The sequence below is a fragment of the Canis lupus genome, chromosome 6 (assembly GCF_048164855.1).
Source record: "Canis lupus baileyi chromosome 6, mCanLup2.hap1, whole genome shotgun sequence".
Lineage (NCBI taxonomy): Eukaryota > Metazoa > Chordata > Mammalia > Carnivora > Canidae > Canis > Canis lupus.
This window is the reverse complement of record NC_132843.1, coordinates 50,819,129-50,840,655: the sequence shown is the minus strand read 5'-3', so window position 1 is coordinate 50,840,655 and position 21,527 is coordinate 50,819,129. Positions and strand designations below refer to the sequence as shown.

The 21,527-nt window shown below is 45.0% G+C and overlaps 1 protein-coding gene and 1 long non-coding RNA gene across 4 annotated transcripts in view; one reads left to right on the top strand and one right to left on the bottom strand.

Moving 5' to 3' along the window:
- The window catches only part of ADCY10 (adenylate cyclase 10), an 84,383-nt gene extending 68,961 nt beyond the window's left edge, over positions 1 to 15,422 (top strand). For all 3 annotated transcript variants that reach the window (XM_072830465.1, XM_072830466.1, XM_072830464.1), the window contains 8 exons: positions 1,994 to 2,150; positions 6,034 to 6,238; positions 6,316 to 6,412; positions 7,092 to 7,207; positions 8,033 to 8,150; positions 9,472 to 9,667; positions 14,140 to 14,328; positions 14,904 to 15,422. In XM_072830465.1, the coding sequence (XP_072686566.1) occupies positions 1,994 to 2,150; positions 6,034 to 6,238; positions 6,316 to 6,412; positions 7,092 to 7,207; positions 8,033 to 8,150; positions 9,472 to 9,667; positions 14,140 to 14,328; positions 14,904 to 15,065 (1,240 nt within the window). In that variant the 3' untranslated portion in view covers positions 15,066 to 15,422. The remainder of the gene's footprint in view (positions 1 to 1,993; positions 2,151 to 6,033; positions 6,239 to 6,315; positions 6,413 to 7,091; positions 7,208 to 8,032; positions 8,151 to 9,471; positions 9,668 to 14,139; positions 14,329 to 14,903) is intronic.
- Positions 15,423 to 16,651: 1,229 nt separating this feature from the next.
- On the bottom strand, positions 16,652 to 20,821 carry LOC140635606 (uncharacterized). The gene is made up of 2 exons (XR_012032944.1): positions 17,978 to 20,821; positions 16,652 to 17,755 (listed from the first exon to the last, which is right to left on the bottom strand). It is a non-coding gene; the product is annotated as an uncharacterized lncRNA (long non-coding RNA).
- Positions 20,822 to 21,527: the final 706 nt, after the last annotated feature.

Here is a 21,527-nt window from a genome sequence, read left to right as displayed (position 1 = left end):
GTTTCCAATACCATCCGGTCAAAAAGTTCTGATCTCAAAAATGAGCACAAGAAACAACTCAAATGTAGGTCTCTCATGAACGTCCTATGCTGTAAGGAATTGTACCCTGTCCATGTTTCCTGAAAAGCTTTGAAAAATACTTTCCACAACACAATGTCAATGCCTAAATGTTAAGTACCTAGAATTCTTCTTTAAAAGTCTCCAGGGCGGGCAGCCCCGGTGGCGCAGCGGTTTAGCGCCGCCTGCAGCCCAGGGCATGATCCTGGATCCTTGGGATTGAGTCCCAAGTCGGGCTCTCTGCATGGAGGCTGCTTCTCTCTCTCTTTCTCTCTCTATGAATAAATAAATACATCTTTTTTAAAAAATAAATAAATAAAAATAAAAGTTTCGGGGGGGGGGCAGTCTCCAGGATATTGCTTTCTTCCTCCTTTCTTGTTTTCATTTAAAATAAAAACACCTGGTGTTTTTTGGGCACCCAGGTGGCTCAGTAGGTTAGGCATCTGCCTTCAGCTCAGGTCATGATCTCAGTCATGGAGCCTCACATTGGGCTCTCTGCTCAGTGGGCAGTCTGCTTCTCCCTCTCCCTCTGCCTCTGAGCTCTCCCTCTCTCTCTCTCTCAAATAAATAAAACCTTTTCCTTTTAAAAAATAAAATCTGCTTTTTGATAAATATTTCCAATTCTCTTTTGTTTTCTTGGTTTTGTTAAATCACTAATATCAAAGCAAATTCGCTTTGGTTCCCATTTTTATCATAAATAGAAGGGACTGTTGGCTACATTATCAGTTAAATGGCTTGTTGAAGCCAAGATTGAGAATCCACACATTCTTCGTAGGTGGTCATCCATCCTTCCCTTTAATACCTCCAGCACAGGAGTTCAACACCTCCTGGGACATTCCATTCCATTGTTGGAATGTGTCTTAGTCTGCTCAGGCTGTCATAACAAAATGCCATAGACTAGGTGGCCTATAGACAGCAGAAATTTATTACTGAAGTCTGAGATCAAAGTCCCAGCATGGTCAGGGAGGGGCCTCTTCAGGGTCACAGACTTTTTTTTTTTTTTCCACAGACTTTTTAATCTTCATATGGTGGGAACAGGCTGGAGAGCTCTGGGGTCTCTCTTTTCTCTTTTTAATTTTTTAAATTGTATTTATTCATGAGAGAGGCAGAAACAGGCAGAGGGAGAAAGCAGGCTCCTTGCAGGAAGCCCTATGCGAGACTCAATCCAGGATCCCGGGATCACACCCTGAGCCAAAGGCAGACACCCAACCACTGAGCCACCCAGGCATCCCTGAGGTTTCTTTTATAAGAGCCCTAACCCCATTTATGAGGGCTCTACCCTCATGACCTTATTACCTCCCAAAGGGCCCACCTACTGTTACCATCACTTTTAGGGGTTAGGATCCAACATATGAACTGTTGAGATACATTCAAATCATAACAGAATGTGATTGTTAAAAATGTTCATTTCCTTTATTGAGTTGAGAGCTAGCTATGCTCAGTGGAGGACATGACACACTGGAATGGCCAGGCTGTAAGTAGACAGAGCTTGAGCCTTGGCACCACCACATTCTAGCTGTGTGACTTTGGGTTAGTCACTTAACCTGAGTCTCACCTGCTTACATAAAATGGGGTTCATTATTTCTTCCTTTCTTCCAGGCTTGTTATCAGAATCAAATGTGATGAATTATATAAATGTGCTTTTTAAATAACTTCATTTAAATGGCAGTGGCCTGACTGGGGACAAGTGATTTGCATAAATTATCTTAATGAATCCTCACAAAGTTGGTCTTATGGTCTCCATCATGTGGTGGAGAAAATGTGCTTCAGAAAAATTAACGTACCTGTACTTTACCATCTTGTAAAGGAGGCAGGACTCACACTCACATCTGCTTTGACCACCCAGCCAGTAATGAGGACTCTACTTGCATTTCTCTCAAACATGCTGGTGACAATACCTTCTTTCTTTGTTCCATGTGCGTATTTTATCTAATAGGAAGAGGAGGCTGGCACAGCTCTACAGGCAAACAGCCTGCTTCTCCTTGCTGTGGCAAATCTATAGCTTAAATTATTTTTTCCACTACAAGTATTATGGCCACCTGGCAGCTATGATGCAAGTGAATACAGCACTGGAAACTCAAGATGATTTTCAGGTAGGGTGTTCTTGTAGCTGCTTTTTAAATTTCTGTATCTCATTTAGAGGGAGACTCCTACTGGGAGCCAATGGGGATTCAAAATCACAAGAGTGTAAAAAGCCCTTCCTGGCTGGACTGTTTTGCCGTGGCCAGCAGTTCTCAAACACTTTTGGTCCCAGTATCACTTTGGACTCTTAATAATTACTGAGGACCTCAAGGCTTTTTTATTTCTATGGGTTGTATCTACTGAAATTATAAGAAACAAAAACTGAGAAATTTAAAAAATATTTTTAAAGAAAAATAAACCTCAAAAAAATTTAAAAAAGAAAAAAGAAAAATAAATCTCTTACATATTAACATAATCAACATTTTAATTGGGGGGAAAAAAGACCAATGTCCCCAAACAAAAAATTTAGTGAGAAGAGTGGCATGTATTTAATTTCTGCAAATATCTTAATGTCTGACTTCATAGAAGATAGCTGGATTCTCAATCTGCTTCCACTTTCACTCTGTTGCAACATCAGATGTTGCCCCTGGAACACTGCATTGTAGGCCAGTAGAGAATGAGGGTAAAAAAGGAAAATGTTAAAGGATAGGTCTTTTTTAAAAAAGATAAAATTGTGACTCATAGACATACAAAAAGAATACATATCAAAGATCCTGTTAAACACATTAGTTACTGAGAACTAGTATGTTACAACTGGTTCCAAGGAGAATTTAACTTATGACTGGATGTAAAACTAGTCTAGTCATGAGGCAATAATCTCATGCATTCCCCTAAACACTTATATTTCTATGCTAATTTATAATTTACATTATTAGCAGTTTTCTGCCTCGTACAGAGCTGTAAAATAGCCTAAAGACAAGGTAACAGAGGTAACCTTAATGAGTGAGCTAGACAGGACATCAACCGAGTTTTGTTTGTTTTGTTTTGTTTTGTTTTGTTTTGTTTTGGTCTGGCACCATTTTTCCTGACACAAATAGTGCCTTGATATCCTGAAGCTAGCTTTGCCCTCTTGATGCACTCCCTGAAATGCTCTAGGGAGGTCTCAGGACCACAGTGGCAGAACTACTGGTCTAAATTGTTGGGGAAAAATAATTTGCCCTCTGCCCTTCAGAGTCCTCCTTGACTGCACTAAGAATCAAGTTGACATGAGATAGATTAACAGGAGAAAATAAAATTTAATAACGTATGTATGGGGAGTCCGCATAGACGTGAAATTTCAAAGAAGGCAACACGAGGCTTATACGCTTATACACATTAGGGAAGGGGTTGGGGAGAGAGGTGCCAAGGGGAGGAAGCCGGTTAGCAGGAAGGTGAGATGTTTGGAAAACAAAGGTGTTGCTCAGTTATGCAGATAAATTTCTGAGGTAAAGAGGAATCTCTGTTAGTAGCTCTCTTCCTGGTAAAGCAGGCAGTTGAGCGACAGGTAAAGAGCTCTTTGAAACTAATATAGCACTGTATGTTAATTATATTTCAGTTTAAAAAATAAAACAAATAAATGTGTTTAAACAAAAAAAAAACTTTTCTTGAATGCTGGATTTTGATTGCTTTTGACTAAAAATTATGTTCATCTCAAAATGGCCCATCTCAGGGTGGCCTTCCCTTGCCCTGTGAGGTCATAAACTGAGAAATCTTTGGCTAGATGCAGGAAACTCCAAGAGACAAGATCAAGAAATTATTAAGCTAAATCCAGTTCATCTAATGAATGATCTGGTTCTTTTATAAAAATGCATCAAGTCAGGGCAGCCCTGGTGGCACAGCGGTTTAGCGCCGCCTGCAGCCTGGGGTGTGATCCTGGGGACCCTGGATCAAGTCCCACATCGGGCTCCCTGCATGGAGCCTGCTTCTCCCTCTACCTGTTCCTCTGCCCTTCTCTCTCTCTGTGTCTCTATGAATAAATAAATAAAATCTTTTAAAAAAAATGCATCAAGTCTAGGTTCCTTCTGGAGCAGTAACTTTCTCTTGAAGTGATTAATTATCAAGAATTAAGGGAAATGGTCAAGCCACTCTGCAAATGTTGGAGGAGCTTAAATTCCTAGCCAGGAGTGTGTCCCCAGCATATTAGTACCTTTCAAAAGCTGAGAAGACATAAATATGCATAAAGCCCATCAAATATAGCCCTCTGCCCATCCTCCTCTTGTGGCTCCCTGTGCTTAGCAGAAGGTCATCTCCTGCATAGGCCCTTCCTGACCACCTAACCCATTGACTCTTCAACCTGTCACTATTTTAGTAGCTCTTAGTACCATCTGACATTTTCTTGTTTGCTCCTTTGTTAGTGTATAGCCTGTGTCCACTACTGGCCTGTAAACTCTATGAGAGTGGGGACCTTGTCTGTCACCTTTGTCATATCCTGAGCATCAATAAGAGTGTCTGGCACATTCTCAAGAAATATTTAGTGAATAAAATGTTTTACTTCCCCTTCATATTTGCGAGGTGTCTCTTAAAAACATGGTGGCACTAGGGGACAGGAGACCATAATGGGAAAGCCAAAATTGGAAAGTGAATCAAAAGAGGCTTGTTAACAATGTGGCCATGACTGAGGGCAGAGCAGCCTGGCCAGTGCTCCCCTGGGTGCTCAGAAGCAGATGAGACACTCATTGTTGGATAACAGAAAGACCCAGAATGAGCCCCGAGAGAGTAGTTTCCGGAACTTCACCTATCTGTGGTGTGACCACTGGCAAACCACATAACCTCCAAGCTGTGTATTTTCCCCATAAAGTAAAGCCATTGGACTCTGTGTTCTTGGTCCAGATCCAAGAAGTCCTGGGCTCAGTCACAGCTTTGGACATTTCATTTGCCCGCCGGTCCTCTCCTGGTCTACAATTTCCAGCTGCCCTTCCTTTGTGGTAGCAGCATCTGAAACACAGCCCAGAACAAGAATACAGGAACTTCCTCAGATTGACTTTGTGGTTTAACAAATGCCCCCAGACCTGTCTGTGACACAGACTTTGTGGACTGCTTATTTTGTGTGATTTGAAGAATTCTACAGAAAAAAAAAGTTTTCTCCTAAATGCCTCCCCATGCCTCCCCACTAATGGGGCTTCCTTCTATCATTAGGAACACTTTTTTTTTTTTTTTAGCTTTCTCTTCACCTGTCCCTAAGCATTTATATTCTGGGGCAACTTTATCATTTAAAAGAGTTGCTTATAGAGTAAATAACCGACTTCTCAGAAGTCTCTCAATTCAGTTTACAACTACTCTTTCCTCTTTTTAAAAGTAAACAAACCAAACCCACCCTTCTTTTTTGTTAAATAGAAGTATACACACTTGTTATAAAAATTAAACATCACATAAATGTATAAAGTAAAAAGTAAAGTCCCTCTTGTCCCTCAGATTCCTCCCCAGATATGCACCATGGAGTGAGTCCTTCCAGGCTTTTTGCTACGCAATCATATATTCACATATATAAGCCACTGCTCTTATTTTTCACAAAAATTAAAACTCTTATATTTTGCTTAAGGACTCTGTGGATAAGAGGAACCATCGAGCTTGTCCTGGATAATCCAATTAACAGGTGGCAGAAACCCAGTTTAATTTCTGTACCTAAGGGCAGCCCGGGTGGCTCAGTGGTTTAGCACCGCCTTCAGCCCAGGGACTGATCCTGGAGACCCAGGATCGAGTCCAACATCCAGTCCCACGTCTGGGCTCCCTGCATGGAGCCTGCTTCTCTCTCTGCCTGTGTCTCTGCCTCTCTCTGTCTCTCTCTCTCTCTCTCTCCCTCATGAATAAATAAATAAAATCTTTAAAAAAAAAATTTCTGTACCTAAGCCCATGCCTTGGCCTAAGGACCAGCTCCATCCTCAATGGACTGGCCAACATTGGGCGATGTCCCCAAGCTTCCTGCTTTGGGTTCCTTCTCAGTTTTGCCACTTCTCTTTTCCACTGCTGCCATTTCAGATCATTAAGGCCTACCTGGACTATTCACTGTACCACCAACTGGCCGGCTACCAGGGTATGTGGTTCAAATATGAAATCATGGCCATGGAACAGATCTCCAGTCTCCCCCTGAAAGACTCAGGCATTGAAATCGTGTCATATGTGGCTGATAAACTGGGCTACACCAAGCTTTTAATGGGTCACTTGGACTTGGCCATTGACTTAGGTAAGTTTGTCTGGGCAAGAAGGGACATGCAGATACAAGTGACACCTTGAAATACACTGGAATTGTTTTCTTCCCAGGATCTCGAGCCCAGAAGATGTGGACACTGCTCCAGAATCCCAACAGACGCTATAGGGTCCTCTGCTGGCTTAGTAAATCTCTCTTCTTGAAAAACAGGTATTTAGCTGAAAGTATTTTCCAAAATTAGAGGGAGGAAGCCATAATAATTGAGCATTCTGGGCACACTTTACCCTGACCATGGGGTGACAAGGGAGTGGGATCTATGGCATGATGTGACTGATAATCATAGTCTTTGGGATACCACTATTTGCATAGCCTTCTTTTTCTTTTAAGATTTTATTATTTTTTTAAAGTAGTCTCTACATCCAATGTGGGCTCAAACTTACAACCCCGAGATGGAGAGTTGTACGCTCCATTGATGGAGCTAGCCAGGCACCCCTGCACAGCAGTCTCTTACATACATCATCCCTAGTTTGTCTACTCTGGTCAGTGACTGGAGGAGAGTCAGCCCATCATCCTGCTGTGGGGAATGGGGTGCTCCATCGGCAGGGGGAGGAAACAGGAAGAGTCTCACAGGGGAGTCAAATGTCCAGAGAAGAGCAGCCAGGAGCAAAGCTCCTGCCAGCTTGGCCCAAATCTGGCTGCCCTGTGATAGACACAGGTCTGTGACAACAGTTTGAGCCAAGAGCCAATTTGAGATTTGGGAGTGGCTTTGAAATCTGTATCAGGGCCATATTTGATCTGGAACTCTGGGTAGCATGAAGAGGAGATCATTACTAACCTCCTTCCTCTCCTCCCCAGCACTTCCTAATCTTACCACCTTCCTTTGCCACAGAAACAAGCAACTGGTCCAGGTGCTGGGCTGGCTGTGGGACCTTTCTATAACGGAAGAGCACATCTTTAGCAAAGCATTTTTCTATTTTGTCTGCCTGGACATCATGCTTTATTCTGGTAAATGTGGCTTTGGAATTTACAAGAAATTGGGGATGTGGTATGTGTGTCGGTGTGGTGCTGTGGGGGCTGGGGTCTTGAGACCACTAGGGCTCGGTCTGGAAAGACATATAAGACAGGGAGGGGGAGAGCCTGGTGTAAGAGCTGAGGAGCCATCTGGAAGGTGCAAGGATGGTGAAGGACCAACAAGGAAGAGAATTTAGTTCACAAGAAGCTGCCAGGTTAGCATCTAGATCTATTTACACACAAGTGGTAGTGACAACAATGTTTTACTATGTTTCTTTTACTAGAGTACTTGTTAGCAGAATACATTTAAAAACTTGATGTTTTAGGATGAAGGGTTAAATGGCTAATGAGTCCAGGCCCTGGTAGCTGTTGGAGATTCAGAGAACAAGTTCTGTCCCTATAACTCCTGGTTACACCAAGTAGGCGGCCCTTAGTGTCCATAGTAAACCAGTGGGGCCAAGCTGGGCATTCATTCCCCACCATGTGGTCTTGAAAAGGAATACAGATACTGCTGCCAACAAGGGAATCACCAGTGGGGAGATGGGGAAGTCCAGGGTCCCTCAGGGAGGCCTGGTTTAAACTTCACTCCTGTCTGGTCAATCCTATGGAGTTGTGCCCTGTGTGCATACACTTCCACAAAAGCTGGAACTCTGTGAACACAGGGCAGTGTGCTCACAAAGTGGTTGCCATCCACTGGACAATTCATAAAGTCAACAGAGACTCTGGCCTCTCCCCACAGTGGGAAACCTGCCTGGGAGCTACTAGGCCAGAACAGGACCACCCCAACCCACCACCCAGGCTCTCCTATTTCTGTTTTAGGCTTTGTTTATAAGACATTTGAAGAATGTTTGGAATTCATATACCAAAATGAAGACAACAGAATCCTCAAATTCCAAAGTGGAATCCTCCTGGGACTTTACTCCAGTGTTGCTATCTGGTAACAATGTGTTTGCATATCACTAAACTCCCAAATTAGAAAATGTTGAATCCTGAATAAGAGTCTTATGATATTAAAAAAAAAAAAAAAAAAAAAAGAAAGAAAGAAAAGATAGAAAGAAAAGAATTTATAATTTATACTTGAGACAGCTATATCTGAAAGGCACCTGGGGGGTCACCTAGTTCATCCCCCTCCAGCAAGACCACCTCAGGTGCACTCAGCGCTACAAGCATTTACTACATCCAAACCATGGCACAGTAACACAGAGAGGAGTAAGAGTATTTGCTTTGGAGGTGTGTCTTGGTGTTTGAGGGAGACTCATAAACAGCACCACTTGCCCACCCACCGCCCCAATCAAGATGGAATTATGTTGAAAAACATTGTTGCTGGAACTGATGTGGGAGGGTGTGGCTTATGTGTGCAAGTAGGTGGGCTTCCTACTTTTGAAACCCAGTATTAACCTTGCCCACTTGGCAGCAGGAAGTTCTGGAAAACTGCAGTTCTCCCCCTTCAAGAAAGACCTCTTTCCACCACATGGTGGAGAGAAGAGCTACCAGAAGCTCCCACCCTATGGGCCTCACTGCCCCTCAGGCTAGAGAGGCCAGGTACCGGGCTCCACCTGCCTCCTCCTTCCCCAGTCACCAATAAGCCGTTCTCCCTCCTTTTTTTTTTTTTTTTTTAAGGTTTTATTTATTCATGAGAGACAGAGAGAGATAGAAACATAGGCAGAGGGAGAAGCAGGCTGCTGTGGGGAGCCCAATGTGGAACTGGATCCTGGATCCTGGGATCCGGAGCTGAAGGCAGACACTCAACTACTGAGCCACCCAGACATCCCTTGTTAACACTTGTTGACACAGATTCCTGGCCCCATCTCCAGAGTGTCTGATTCCTCAGACTTGTCTTGGACCAACAAGTCTGCATTTCTAAGGGACATCCAGGTGACGCTGGTGATCCTCATCTGTAGCCCACACTTTGAGTAGCACTGGCCTAGGCCATCTCCCTTTGGAAGTGGAGCAATTTCTTCAAGCTCTAGAATGTATAGCTCCAAATGTCTAAGATCCTTCACTTTATTTAGTTTCCAAAGAGTTAAACAAGTGGTTGCTAATATTACCTGAGCATTCCCCAGGATTCTGCTTGTCTCAAACCATCAAAAAATTCTATTCTTGTCCTGCTCCATATCGCATCCTTCCCAAACCAGGGAGTGGGCGGCAGGTTTCTGGGCCTGGGTACCAGGCACTCTACTTGCAGAGAGACCCATTTCTGAACCTCAGCTCATTCCAAGGGCAGCTCTGATTTGTGTTCTTCTTCTGTGATGGCACAGGTATGCCAGGCTCCAGGAATGGGACAACTTTCACATATTTTCCAATAGAGCTAAAAACTTAGTGTCAAGAAGAACACCGACCGCTCTATACTATGAGGGCATCAGTAGGTACATGGAGGGACAAGTTCTCTACCTTCAAAAGCAGATTGAAGATCAATCTGAAAATGCTCAGGATAGTGGAGTCGAGCTACTCAAGGTAAGCCCAGGACAGACCACTCCTTAAGTGGATTTCTGTCTGCCTCCTTCCGATAATTTTCTTGGATTCCAGAATTTATATGTTTATAGTACAAATTCTTAAGATAACTCCTTCTCCCCAGATTAGAAGAAAATACAAATTGCCCACAACCTTACTTCTCAGAGATAACCTCTTTTTACCTACAGAGACACCACTGCTTGAGTTTTTTTTCTGTATGCACACAGGCACACATTTCTATTTTTTAAACATGCTACCAAATAAAATATATTGTGAATAATTTCATGCCAGTAGATTGTTTTCTATACCATGAGTTAAAAAGAAGCATAGTATTTTCTCTTATAGATAAATCTCATAGATCTTGTTAGACGATATGCCAAACTGTTCTGGGACAGAAATTTTTTGTAGCATTTTATTCTTGTTCCTGTGAACATCTTGATAGGTTAAGTCTTTGCACGAGGAAATTTAAATTGTTCAGCTGACCTTAAATGTGTCTCTCTCCTTTTTTTTTTTTTTTTAAGATTTTGTTTATTTATTTGACAGAGAGAGAAAGTACACAAGAAGGCAGAGCAGCAGGCAGAGGGAGAGATGAGAAGCAGACTCCCCACTGAGCAGGGAACCCAATGCAGGGCTTGATCCCAGGACCCCAGGATCACGACCCAAACCAAAGGCAGATGCTAAACTAACTGAACTACCCAGGCACCCCCTGAATGTGTCTTTTAAGTTAACTTCTTAAAAGAAACTTGTAAAATGCATCTTCAAACACTTCAGTATAAGCATTACAGAATGCATATCTTCCACTCCCTGAACAAAATTGTGCTGAGTGCAAAAATCCATACATCAATAAAATATTCAGCTGATATGTAGTAACCACCAGGTACAGCAGCAGGAGTACAAGGCAGGAACAAATTACACCTGCTATTGGCTCTAGGCTTACAGCCGAGATGGGGCAAGCCCTCCAAGGGAGCAAACGGCTGGATCTCCTGTATTGACTTGACGCTTGTTTGCCTTGTTCACTTAAAAACTAAGTACGGGGCAGCCCAGGTGGCTCAGTGGTTTAGCGCCACCTTCAGCCCAGGGTGGATTCCTGGAGACCCGGGATCAAGTCCCACATTGGGCTCCCTGCATGGAGCGTGCTTCTCCCTCTGCCTGTGTCTCTGCCAATCTCTCTGTGTGTCTCTCATGAATGAATAAATAAAATCTTAAAAAAAAAAAAAGACTAAGCACAGGTGTATTAGTTTTCTATTGCTGGGTCCCCACTTAGCACAACTAACAGCTTACATAACACAAACCTTTTATCTCACAGTTTGGCAGATCAGAAGTCTGGACAGGCTTATCTGGGTTCTCTGCTTAGGGGTCTTAGAAATCTTTAAAATCAAGATGTTGACCAAACTACTTTCTCATGATCTAGGGAAGAATCTGCTCACAGGGGGCACCTGGGTGGCTCAGTTGGTTAAGCATCTGCCTTTGGTTTAGGTCATGATCCCGGAGTCTCTGAGTCCTGAGCAAGGAGTCTGCTTCTCCCTCTCCCTCTGCCCCTCCGCCTGCTCCTTCTCTCTCCTCTCTCTCTTTCTCTCAAATAAATAAAATCTTTAAAAAAAGAAAAGAAAAAAAACTGCTTGCAGGTTCCTTAAGTTTGTAAGCAGAATCCAGATGCTGAAAATTTAGGAGTGTCCCTATTTCAGAGATGTTAAAATATTTCAAAACAAGGCATCCTGGGACTTCAAGGCACCTTAAAGTCTATAGCTCTTTTATTTTTTTTTTAAGATTTTATTTATTTGTTCATGAGAGACACACAGAGAGAGGTAGAGGGAGAAGCAGGCTCCTTGAAGGGAGACTGATGAAGGACTCGAATCCCAGGACCCCAGCATCATGACCTGACCCAAAGGCAAACACTCAACTGCTGAGCCACCCAGACATCCCTATAGTAGCTTCTTTAATCTTGAGAACCTCACTAGGAGGGAGGTCCTTTTCCCAACTGCAGAGAGCCTTCCATCTGCCCAGGTAGGAGCCTTGAGCTACCATACTCACACAACACCCATGTGTCTCTTCCTGCAACTTGTTCACACCACTTATAGGTCATTGTCAGCACCGCTTAGAGATATGTACTCTTTGCCATAGAGCATGTGTTTATTATTTCTGATACATAAAGCATTCTACTGACTCACACTCAGGAATTGCTTGGTTTTATAAAAAACATTATTTCATTTCATGTAATTATTATGTATTATTTCGTTTCATGTAATTATTATGTAATTTCATGTAATTTGATAGAGTAAATGTCTTTCCTTGAGTTGAAAGAATGACCTATGTGGGATTTGAGACATGCTTAACTCCATGTTGGTCAGAAAAAATAGGGGAGGCACCTGGGTGGCTCAGTTGATTAAGCGTCTGACTTTGGCTGGAGTCATGATCTCAGGGTCCTGGAAGCAGGACCTCTCCCTCTGCCTGCTGATCCTCCTGCTAGTGTGTACTCTCTCTGTTCAAATAAATAAATAAGTAATCTTTTTTTTAAAAATAGGTTTGTTTGTTTTTTACCATATTACACATGATTTATTCAAACATTCTTTTTTTTTTCCTTCCAAATGCCAGGCACATTGCATATGACAAGTGAACTGGCTGTCATTATCTTTTTTAAATATTGATTACTAATAAAGGTGTGCCACACTTTTGGCCAAAGTGATATTATGAAAATCCAGATAGATAAACTAGCAGGTGCTGAAAAGAAACACATCTTTATTTAATGAGTAGTAAAGTGATAAAACTCACCCATCCCAAAGACAGAGTACAGGTTAAAAATAGAGTAGGTACTCCTGGGTTACAATAAAGATGAGAAAAATATTGTCTCTGCACTCAAGGACTTTGTGATTTACCGAGTTAGAAAAGTATGTGGGGGAGGGGGCCCAGGGCTGGGAAGGCTAGGTAGAGGATGCTGGGGGAACGTGGGAGCACACGTGAAGAGCCCACTGTAAACTCTCCCACGGGACACAGAACAATGTCTTGTTCACAGTAGGTTTCATTTCTTAAATAACTGATGAATGAAATAGACATGGAACAGATTGGTCAGGAAAACTCAATGTTCAACTCCGTTTCTATAATACTGAAGTAAATACAATAAGATACTGTTTCATTGATTATCAAATTAGCAAAGACATGAAAGAAGACACATTCATACTCCGAAAGACTCCCATAAACTTTCTGGGAGCATTCTGGCAAAATATCTTTAAAATATGCACATCAGTTAATTCTCTTCCTGGGAATTATCCTAAGGAAAAATCTGATGGCAAAGAAAAAACTTATCTATGAAGGTATTAATCTTGGGTTTATAACATTAAAAAACTAGGAGAAAATGAAAACTATATATACTTCACAAAGAAGACTTTGGTTGAATCAGAAATGGTGCATTTAAACATTGGGATATTTGACATAAAAATTCTGAATCTCTGACTCTTCTTTTAAAAACTGTAATGTTGGGACGCCTGGGTGGTTCGTGGTTGAGCATCTGCCTCTGGCCCAGAGCATGATCCTGGGATCTGGGATTGAGTCCTGCATTGGGCTCCTTGCGGGGAGCCTGCTTCTCCCTCAGTCTGTGTCTCTACCTCTCTCTCTCTCTCAATCTGTGTCTCTCATGGATAAATAAATAAAAATATTTAAAACAAAGAAACAAACAAACACAAAAAACTGGAGTACCTGGTGACTCTAAGCCCACAGTCCTAAAGTAGGGCAGCCTTTGGCTGGAATTGACAGGTGACACTTGATAGGCCGCATCTTCTCTAGTATGACATAATCCCCTCTCCTTCTTATCATGTTACATCCAGCCTGCTTATTTTTGTTGTTGTTTTAGAGAGAGAGAGAAAGGCAAAGAAATAAGTGGGAAAGCATGGACCCAAATATTAAAAGTATTTCTCCATCCTAGGCTTATGGGTAATTCTTAGTCTATACTTTTTTCCCTGAATTTTGAACAATAACTATATTGCCTTGCTAATCAAAAAAAATTTTTTTAAGATTATTTATTTATTTATTTATTTATTTATTTGAGAGAGAAAGAGGGAGCGAGCATGAGCAGGGGTGGGGGGGTGGTGAGGAACAGAAGGAGAGGAAGAAGCAGACTCCTCACTGAGCAGGAAGCCCAGTGTGTGTGTGGAGGTGGGGGAGGCTCGACTCCAGGACCCCAAGATCATGACCTGGGTGGAAGGGAGATGCTTAACCGACTGAGTCACCCAGACACCCCTGAAAAGATTTTTTTTTTAATGTGGTTGCAGAGAAGAGTAGTAAGCCCATCCATATCACATTCTTGGTCTGAGGCTACTTCACTTGACATGTGTCACCATACAAGGTGACATGTACGTATGTCTCTGTAATACACTTTTTCATTTGATTGCTTAAATCTTTGAAATGTTCCAAATCATCTGCAGAGGAAAAATCTTTGTGGCCAAGGACTAATTTCTGACTCAGATATGCTGTTTTTCCTTTAGAACTTGGAGAGTCTAGTGGCTCAGAATACCACTGGTCCTGTCTTCTACCCAAGGCTCTACCACCTGATGGCCTATGTCTGTATACTAATGGGAGACGGGCAGAACTGTGACCTCTTCCTGAACACAGCCATACAGCTCTGTGAAACACAGGGGAATGTGCTGGAGAAATGCTGGCTGAGCATGAACAAAGTATGTACCATCATCCAGCAAGCCAGGATGGGGATGCCCACCCTTCTAAGGAAGCCCCAGAAACCTATTGCCTAGTAGGTTTCCCCAAGCATGGAAGACCATCACAGGCCTTTCTGGACTCTTCCTGAAAGGGGTTAGAGATCCATAGTTCGGGTGTGTGTGCCGTCTCTTCCCCTTCAAGTTCCCATAGAATCTCCCTCACATTCATATCTGCTTCAGGAAGATCCCTGCCCCATCGTTGTGGCCCTCAGCACTCTCTACATTGTGTTATGTTGCTATGCATGTCTTTCCTCCCCCTTGAGAACGTGAACTCTTAGAAGGCAAAAATCACACGTAGCATCCAGCACCCCACCTTGCACTCAGTATTTGTTGAACAAGTGAATGGATGTGTGCTTATATGTGTTTATTTAAAGAATCGTGTCAGCATCTGAGTTTGGGCAGCAAAATTCAACATTTTGTCAATGGGTTCACTCAGTTTTGAAAGCTGGACACTGGAACCAGTCCTGTATGAGATCAACCTTGGTCACACAAGTTGAAGAGCACTAATTAATCCTTTGCCTTCTCCCTACTCGCAGGATTGGTGGTACTCAAGCTCTGAGTTAACAGAAAACCAATGGCTTAAAACAATCTCGAGTCTCCCATCATGGGAAAAAATTGTATCTGACAAGGTAAAGATGCAGGATATTCAGAGAAACAAATTCCTGATGAGAATTAATATCCTGGACGATCCTTTCTAACATTTCATGAAAGAGGACAAAGATTTCAGGAAGACTCCTTCTCTTGCGATTATCCATTATTAACCTTTCCTCATAGCCGGCACCCCCCAGGTCCCTGCACATTCTCTTCTGTTCCAGACACAGAACCAAATACACTGGTTTCTTCCCTCTTCCTAGAGGGTCAGACAGGATCGGCAGGGTCATGCTTACTCTCTCCCAGTTTTATACAAACTGCCTTTGGCTCTCATTTTCAACTTGACCTGTTCATTTTGACCCATGCAAAATGTGTGTCCTGTGGAAAAATATCAATATCAAAATGGTATGTGTTGTGACAGATACATTTCTAGTTAATATATTAAACTGAAAATGTTATTTTTACATGTCTAGTTGTTCCACTTTTTGTAGCACCATATTGCAAATGGCAAATTCTTCTCTTGGTCTGTAAGGGCAAGATTTGAAAAGACACATTTTTTAAAAAGATTTTATTTATTCATGAGAGAGAGAGACAGAGAGGCAGAGACATAAGCAGAGTCCATGCAGGGACCCTGATGCAGAATTCAATCCCGGGACTCCAGAATCGTGTCCGGGGCCAAAGGCAGGTGCTAAACCGCTGAGCCACCTAGGGATCCCCTGAAAAGACACATTTTTGTGGTGCCTGATTGTAGCTTTCACATGCATCAAGTATCTGTGGAAATAGATTTTTTTTAAAGATTTTATTTATTTATTCATAGACAGAGAGAGGCAGAGACACAGGCAGAGGGAGAAGCAGGCTCCACGCAGGGAGCCCGGCGTGGGACTCGATCCCAGGTCTCCAGGATCACACCCCAGGCTGCAGGCGGCACCAAACCGCTGAGCCACCGGGGCTGCCCTGTGGAAATAGATTTTTTTAAGTTGAAATACTAGTAATTCTGATGCATGTACATGTACATGCTTAGAGTTAAATCTGTTTTATTTAAGGAAGCAATAGCATTCAACTTCATTTCCCAGATATTGGAGCCACGTGTTCCAGACTGCCCCAGAGCCACGTGTAGTCACTGTCTCCCTTTGTTGGCAGACAGAACAGTTCTGGGTGGCATTTTGTGCCTCTGAGGGCATAGATGTAATCCCTGTAGACACAGGCCACCTCTGCACTGCCATAGTTCCCTGTGCTGGCTCCTTCCATGGACCAGGGGACCCTCTTGTGCAGGTGCACCAGGATTTCCATTTGTTGATTCCAGTCCTCTTCTGAGCCCAGAAGGAGGTTCTCCTGATGGACCCACATGTCCTGCTTTAAGGCATACCTTGATCTCTCATACTGACTTCCACAGGCAGTGACACCATCCAGGGGTTTCTTTAGTAAGCCAGCATTTCATTGTCCTGCAAAAAGCAAGGGTGTGTATTTCTCATCCTGGTAACACAACTGGGTTCCACAGAGGCCTGGTGGCCTGACAAGGTGGGAAGAACAGCAACCCAGGAAATTACAGCATTAAGTCTCAAGGCAAGCTCTGCCCACACATGCTTTTTTCCTGTGGCTCATTACCTAGCCTCCCTGGTTCAGTGCATGGGTGTGAGGGTCGCAGAAGACGATGGAGGTGAAATTGGAAATGACGACACATCATACAAGTAAAAAAAATTAGTAGTATTAGGCTGATGATTGATTTTAAAAATAAATACATCAAAGAGTAACTTTCCTGTAAGTATCATCCCCTTCAAAGTTGTTATTCTGGAAGTTGCATACTTCTCTCATGGTGCTACATAAAAATTACTTGCTTTCTAACTGCCTTCATTATTTAGTGTATCATTCATCTTATTCATTCACTTATTTACTCATCCGGCTAACATGCCTTGACTAATCACCACGTACCAGGGACTGATGAAGGAGTGGAGTTATGATTTAAAAGACATAAAAGACCAACCCTTGACCTAGGCAAGCTCATAAATCCATTAGAGGAAGCAGGTACCCCAGCAAAGCTCGCTGAGCCTGACGTGCCCTGATCAGAACAGAGTGTAGAGCAGCATTTTGGTTACATTGTCCCTTCCTAGAGGAGTTGAAGGTGGGAGGGGGTGTAGGACAGCCTGGCCGTGCAGGAGGGACCACAGGCTGGAGCACTGCTTGGCCAACAGAAAAGAGCTGTTTGGAGCTTGCCAGAGATGTAGGCCACGGGTCTAGGGGACCCACAGGTCCTGCCAGCGTCCCTGGTCGGGTCGGGCTGCGGCTCCGCCTCCGGCCGGCGGCACGGGCAGGGGCGCTCCCCTCTCGGGCCAGCAGGGGGCAGCACCGCCTCCGGCCGGGGCCGCCGCCCGAAGCCGACGTTCTGGTCCAGGCCCGCGCCGGCGCCTTGGGTCCCCGGGAGCCGCTTCTGCTTGCTCGACGGCCGCCCTCCTCTCCTGCAGCCACGTCGCTGGAGAACGTGGACTCGGCTTAGACCTCCTTTGAGGAGAAAGCACTTCAGGAGCAGACGGGAATGAGAAGACATGATACAGCCCTTTAAAAAAAACAAAAGCAAAAACAAACAAACATGAGCCTTTGACCCTCCGCCCTGAGGTCCGGGAAGTCCTGGAGCGCAGGGCCTCTCCTCCTCCTCCACCTGCAGAGCCGAGCCCGCGCCGGCGCCGCCGGGGCAGACAGGACGCGCTCGGAGGTGCTTGCGGACTGATGCATTTTCATTTGATCATCTCAAGTTCACTCTCACAGGCACCCACCTCGAGGACGAGCAACCTAGGTGGACCCCCTGCAGATGAACGAAAGTTACTTAACATCAATTGCGGTGGCCAGGCTCTGCGCTGGGGCTGGGGCTCCAAGGACTGTCTGCAGGGTGCTCACTAGATTGCATCTACTGCCGGTTGCTAGCTTTGTGTCCTTGGGCAAGCTAACCTCTACCTGTGGCAGTTCCCTTGCTTTAAAATAGGGATGATGTGGGCGCCTGGGTGGCTCTAGGAAGTTAAGCACCTGCCTTTGGCTCAGGTCATGATCCCAGGGTCCATGGGGCTCCCTGCTCCGTGGCCAGTCTGCTTCTCCCACTCCCTCTGTCTGCTGCTCCCTTTGCTTGTGCTCCCTCTCTCTGTCAAATAAATAAAATCTTAAAAAAAAAAATAGGGATGATAATAGAATCTACCTTTGATATGGTTAATCCAGGTAAGGCACTCAGAATTCTGCAGAGGGAACAAATGGGCAATTAAAATTCAAAATTATGGAGGGGAACACACAGGGTTTACGGGAGGGCAAAACGGAGAGGCATGCACCCTGATGTGGTTTTACAAGTTTCCAGGAAGCTTCCTGGAAGAAGAAATCGGATTTAGCCAGGGGACGTGGTATCCAGTGCCGTGGAGAGCCGGGTCCTCCCACTTGGTCTGAACGGAGCTCTGCTGAGCCAGGCATGTGGGAGGCCGGTGGGATCTGGGTGGACCAGGCGGCTTCCAGGTTGGGACCTTAACCTGCCAGCACCACAGGAGGTGCTGACTTTCCTGAGGAAGTGCGGAGACCACCACATTTCTGTTTTAGAAAGACCACCCCTTTGTAGAGCAGGGCTGGAAGGGAGCTGCCCACCCGAAGATTGGGAGGCAGTGACTGTTGCAAGCCTGGAATGGAGGTGGTCTGCAGTAGAGCGGGGGCAGTGGAGACAGAAGTAAAGTCTTTGATTGGAGAAATACCAGAAGATGCAGAACAGAGATCAGAGATTGGCTTTCCAAGGAGGATGCTCAAAGTAATATCTAGGGAGAAGCCTTCCCAGAACTTGCTAAATGGACTATTAGATCACTCCGGCTCCCATCTGCCCCAACCCCAGCGCCCTCAGGATCACCTGCTTGCAACCCAGCTTCCCACCTCTTCGTGGTGCGGATCACTGCTCATCTGGAGTCTTCGGTCTCCAGCCCCTGCCAGTCACGATATTCTGCCCAAGGCCTTCCCTAGTCTCCCCAGCCCTCCTCAGACCCTCCTGACCAGTGTCCTTCCCTCTGCTGCTGAAAATCCGGCTGCTTTTCCATGACTGAGCTCTGAAATAGCGACGTATTAACAGCTCTCGTGATTTCAGATGGCCACCCCCACCAACTGGTGGGGTGAGCTTGCTAACCTGCAAGTCCCTGTGTGCCACTCCTCTGCGTAAAACCCGATTTGCCTGCAGGACAACATCCCAGCTAAGAAACTGGGACTGCAAGTCTTCAAGGCCTGGCTCCCTGCCAGATCCCATGCTGCAATCACTTCAGCCTCTCTCTCCCCTCCTGCACCTTTGGGCTCTTCCCTCAAACTGGAATGGCCTTCACCGGTCTCCTGTGATCATGTGTGTGGCACAACGGACTGAACGGCTGCCAGTTCCTGCATGGTCTTCACCAGCGCTGGCCAACAGAACTTTCTGTGAGGAAGAAAATGTTCTATCTCTGCACTGTCCAATACTTTCCAGAATCACATGTGGCTATTGAGCACTTGAAATGTGGTCAGTGGGACCCCTGGGTGGCTCAGCAGTTTAGCGCCGCTTTCAGCCCAGTCTGTGATCCTGGAGACCCGAGATCCAGTCCTGCGTCAGGCTCCCTGCATGGACCCTGCTTCTCCCTCTGCCTGTGTCTCTGCCTCTCTCTCTGTGTGTGTCTCTCATGAATAAATAAAATAAAATCTTAAAAAAAAATGTGGTTAGTGTGACTGAGGATCTGAATTTTAAATTCTACTTAATTTCAAATTTAAATGTAAATGGCTGTATGTGGCCACTGACTACCATATGGGACAGTGCAATAACTTCATTAACCTTAACATGCCAAAGCAGAACCACTGAAAGTTGAATCGGGACATTTCTATAGCAAAGAATAATACCAGCGTGGATCAGAGGGGAGGTATTAACATATTAAGAGAAAATGTATCATGCTGGATAGGCTAAACCTCTTATCAATATGTATTTCTCCCAGGTGCCTGGGTAGCTCAGTTGGTTAAGCCTCTGCCTTTGGCTCAGGTCATGATCCCAGGGTCCTGGGATGAAGTCCCACTTCCTGAGATCAACTTCCTGGGATCCAGTCTCACTTTCTGGGATCAAGTTCTGCATCAAGCTCTCTGCTCAGTGGGGAGCCTGCTTCTCCCTCTCCTGCTCTCTAAAGTGTGCTTTTTCTCTCTCAAATAAATAAAATCTTTTTTTTTTTTTTTTAAAGAATGTATTTCTCTATTTTAAGTCCAGGATGCCAAGCTAGTGGCAGACAGCAGATCTGGTGTTAGTCTAAGGCCCAGGTCATTCGCTGGCGGGACTGCTTTCTACTTCCATCCCTCCCTGTCAGAAGCGCAGGGACTGCATTTGCAGTGACTTCAATGCGCAGGGACTGCATTTGCAGTGACTTCAATGCGCGCCTGCTGACCTGGAGGAGGAGGAGGCAGGCAGGTAACCCTGGAAGAATCCTAAGATTGAAAAGCTTGAAATGAATTGAAATAGACAAAATGTACAACAGGAACCCAAATCTTGCACTTTCTCCCATGGTATGTTTTGGAGAGGACGGGGAAGGCGGCCAGTTCTTTCCAGCCAGGTATGAGCTCTCTTCCTGTCCCCCCCCCCCCCCGCCCCCCAACCCCGGGAGGGCTTCCTGGTCTCTTGCTCAACCTCACGTAGCCAACATGAAGCCGTTAGCCCAGCCTCCGTCTCCGAGGGCCTGCGTGTCCTGGGGTGTCCCGCGTTAGAGCGATTCATTGCGCCCTCTGCGCGCTCCTGCCCGGGGACTCAGTGCGGGGTGGCCCGCAGACATCCTCTGGGACCAAAATCCAGGAGCAAGCTTTGCCAAAATACTCTTCCCTCTGGCAGAGCAACTGCCTTCGGGAATGGCTTCCACGAACTAGGGGTGGTGGAGGGGAGGTGGGCGGGGGTGGGGGTGCCTGGGTGGCGGGCACTGAGGGGGGCACTTGACGGGATGAGCACTGGGTGTTATTCTGTATGTTGGTAAATTGAACACCAATGAAAAATAAATTTATTAAAAAAAAAAAAAAAAGAATGGCTTCCACGTAGAAAAGGCCGGGCTCTACCCAAATGGGAGCGTCTGGACACGTTATCAACACGCCCTGCGGGTGCCGCGGCTTCTGCTGGGGCCGGCCGGCAAGAGCAAGGGCAGGGTGTTTTGGTTGGGTTTTTTTGATTTTTTTTTTTTTTTTTTTTTTTTTTGCGCAATGTTCCACATTCCTCTGGGTCTGTTGTACATTTTAAGAGAGTCCCTACAAAATAAGTTAAACATTTATGTTTCTTTTTTATCTCGTTGAAAGAAACTCTGTAATTAAAAAAATAACCCTATTCAAAGCCGGAGAAAGAACCAAGAATGGGTCTAGATTCAAAGCTCAGCGTCCTCGGAGTCCGCAGCAGGGCAAGGCAAGCCTCAGGGCTTCGGCCAGCCGCCTTGGCTTTGCCCTGTCGCCCACTCCCTCCGCAGATCTGGGCACGGGGGCAGGGGGGACTCCACGTGTGTCAGCCACCGCGCCGGAGGGCAGGGCTCAGGGCTCGAAAGCAAAACGGGAAGAGTAAACCTGCCAGACTTCCTCTTCCAACGGTC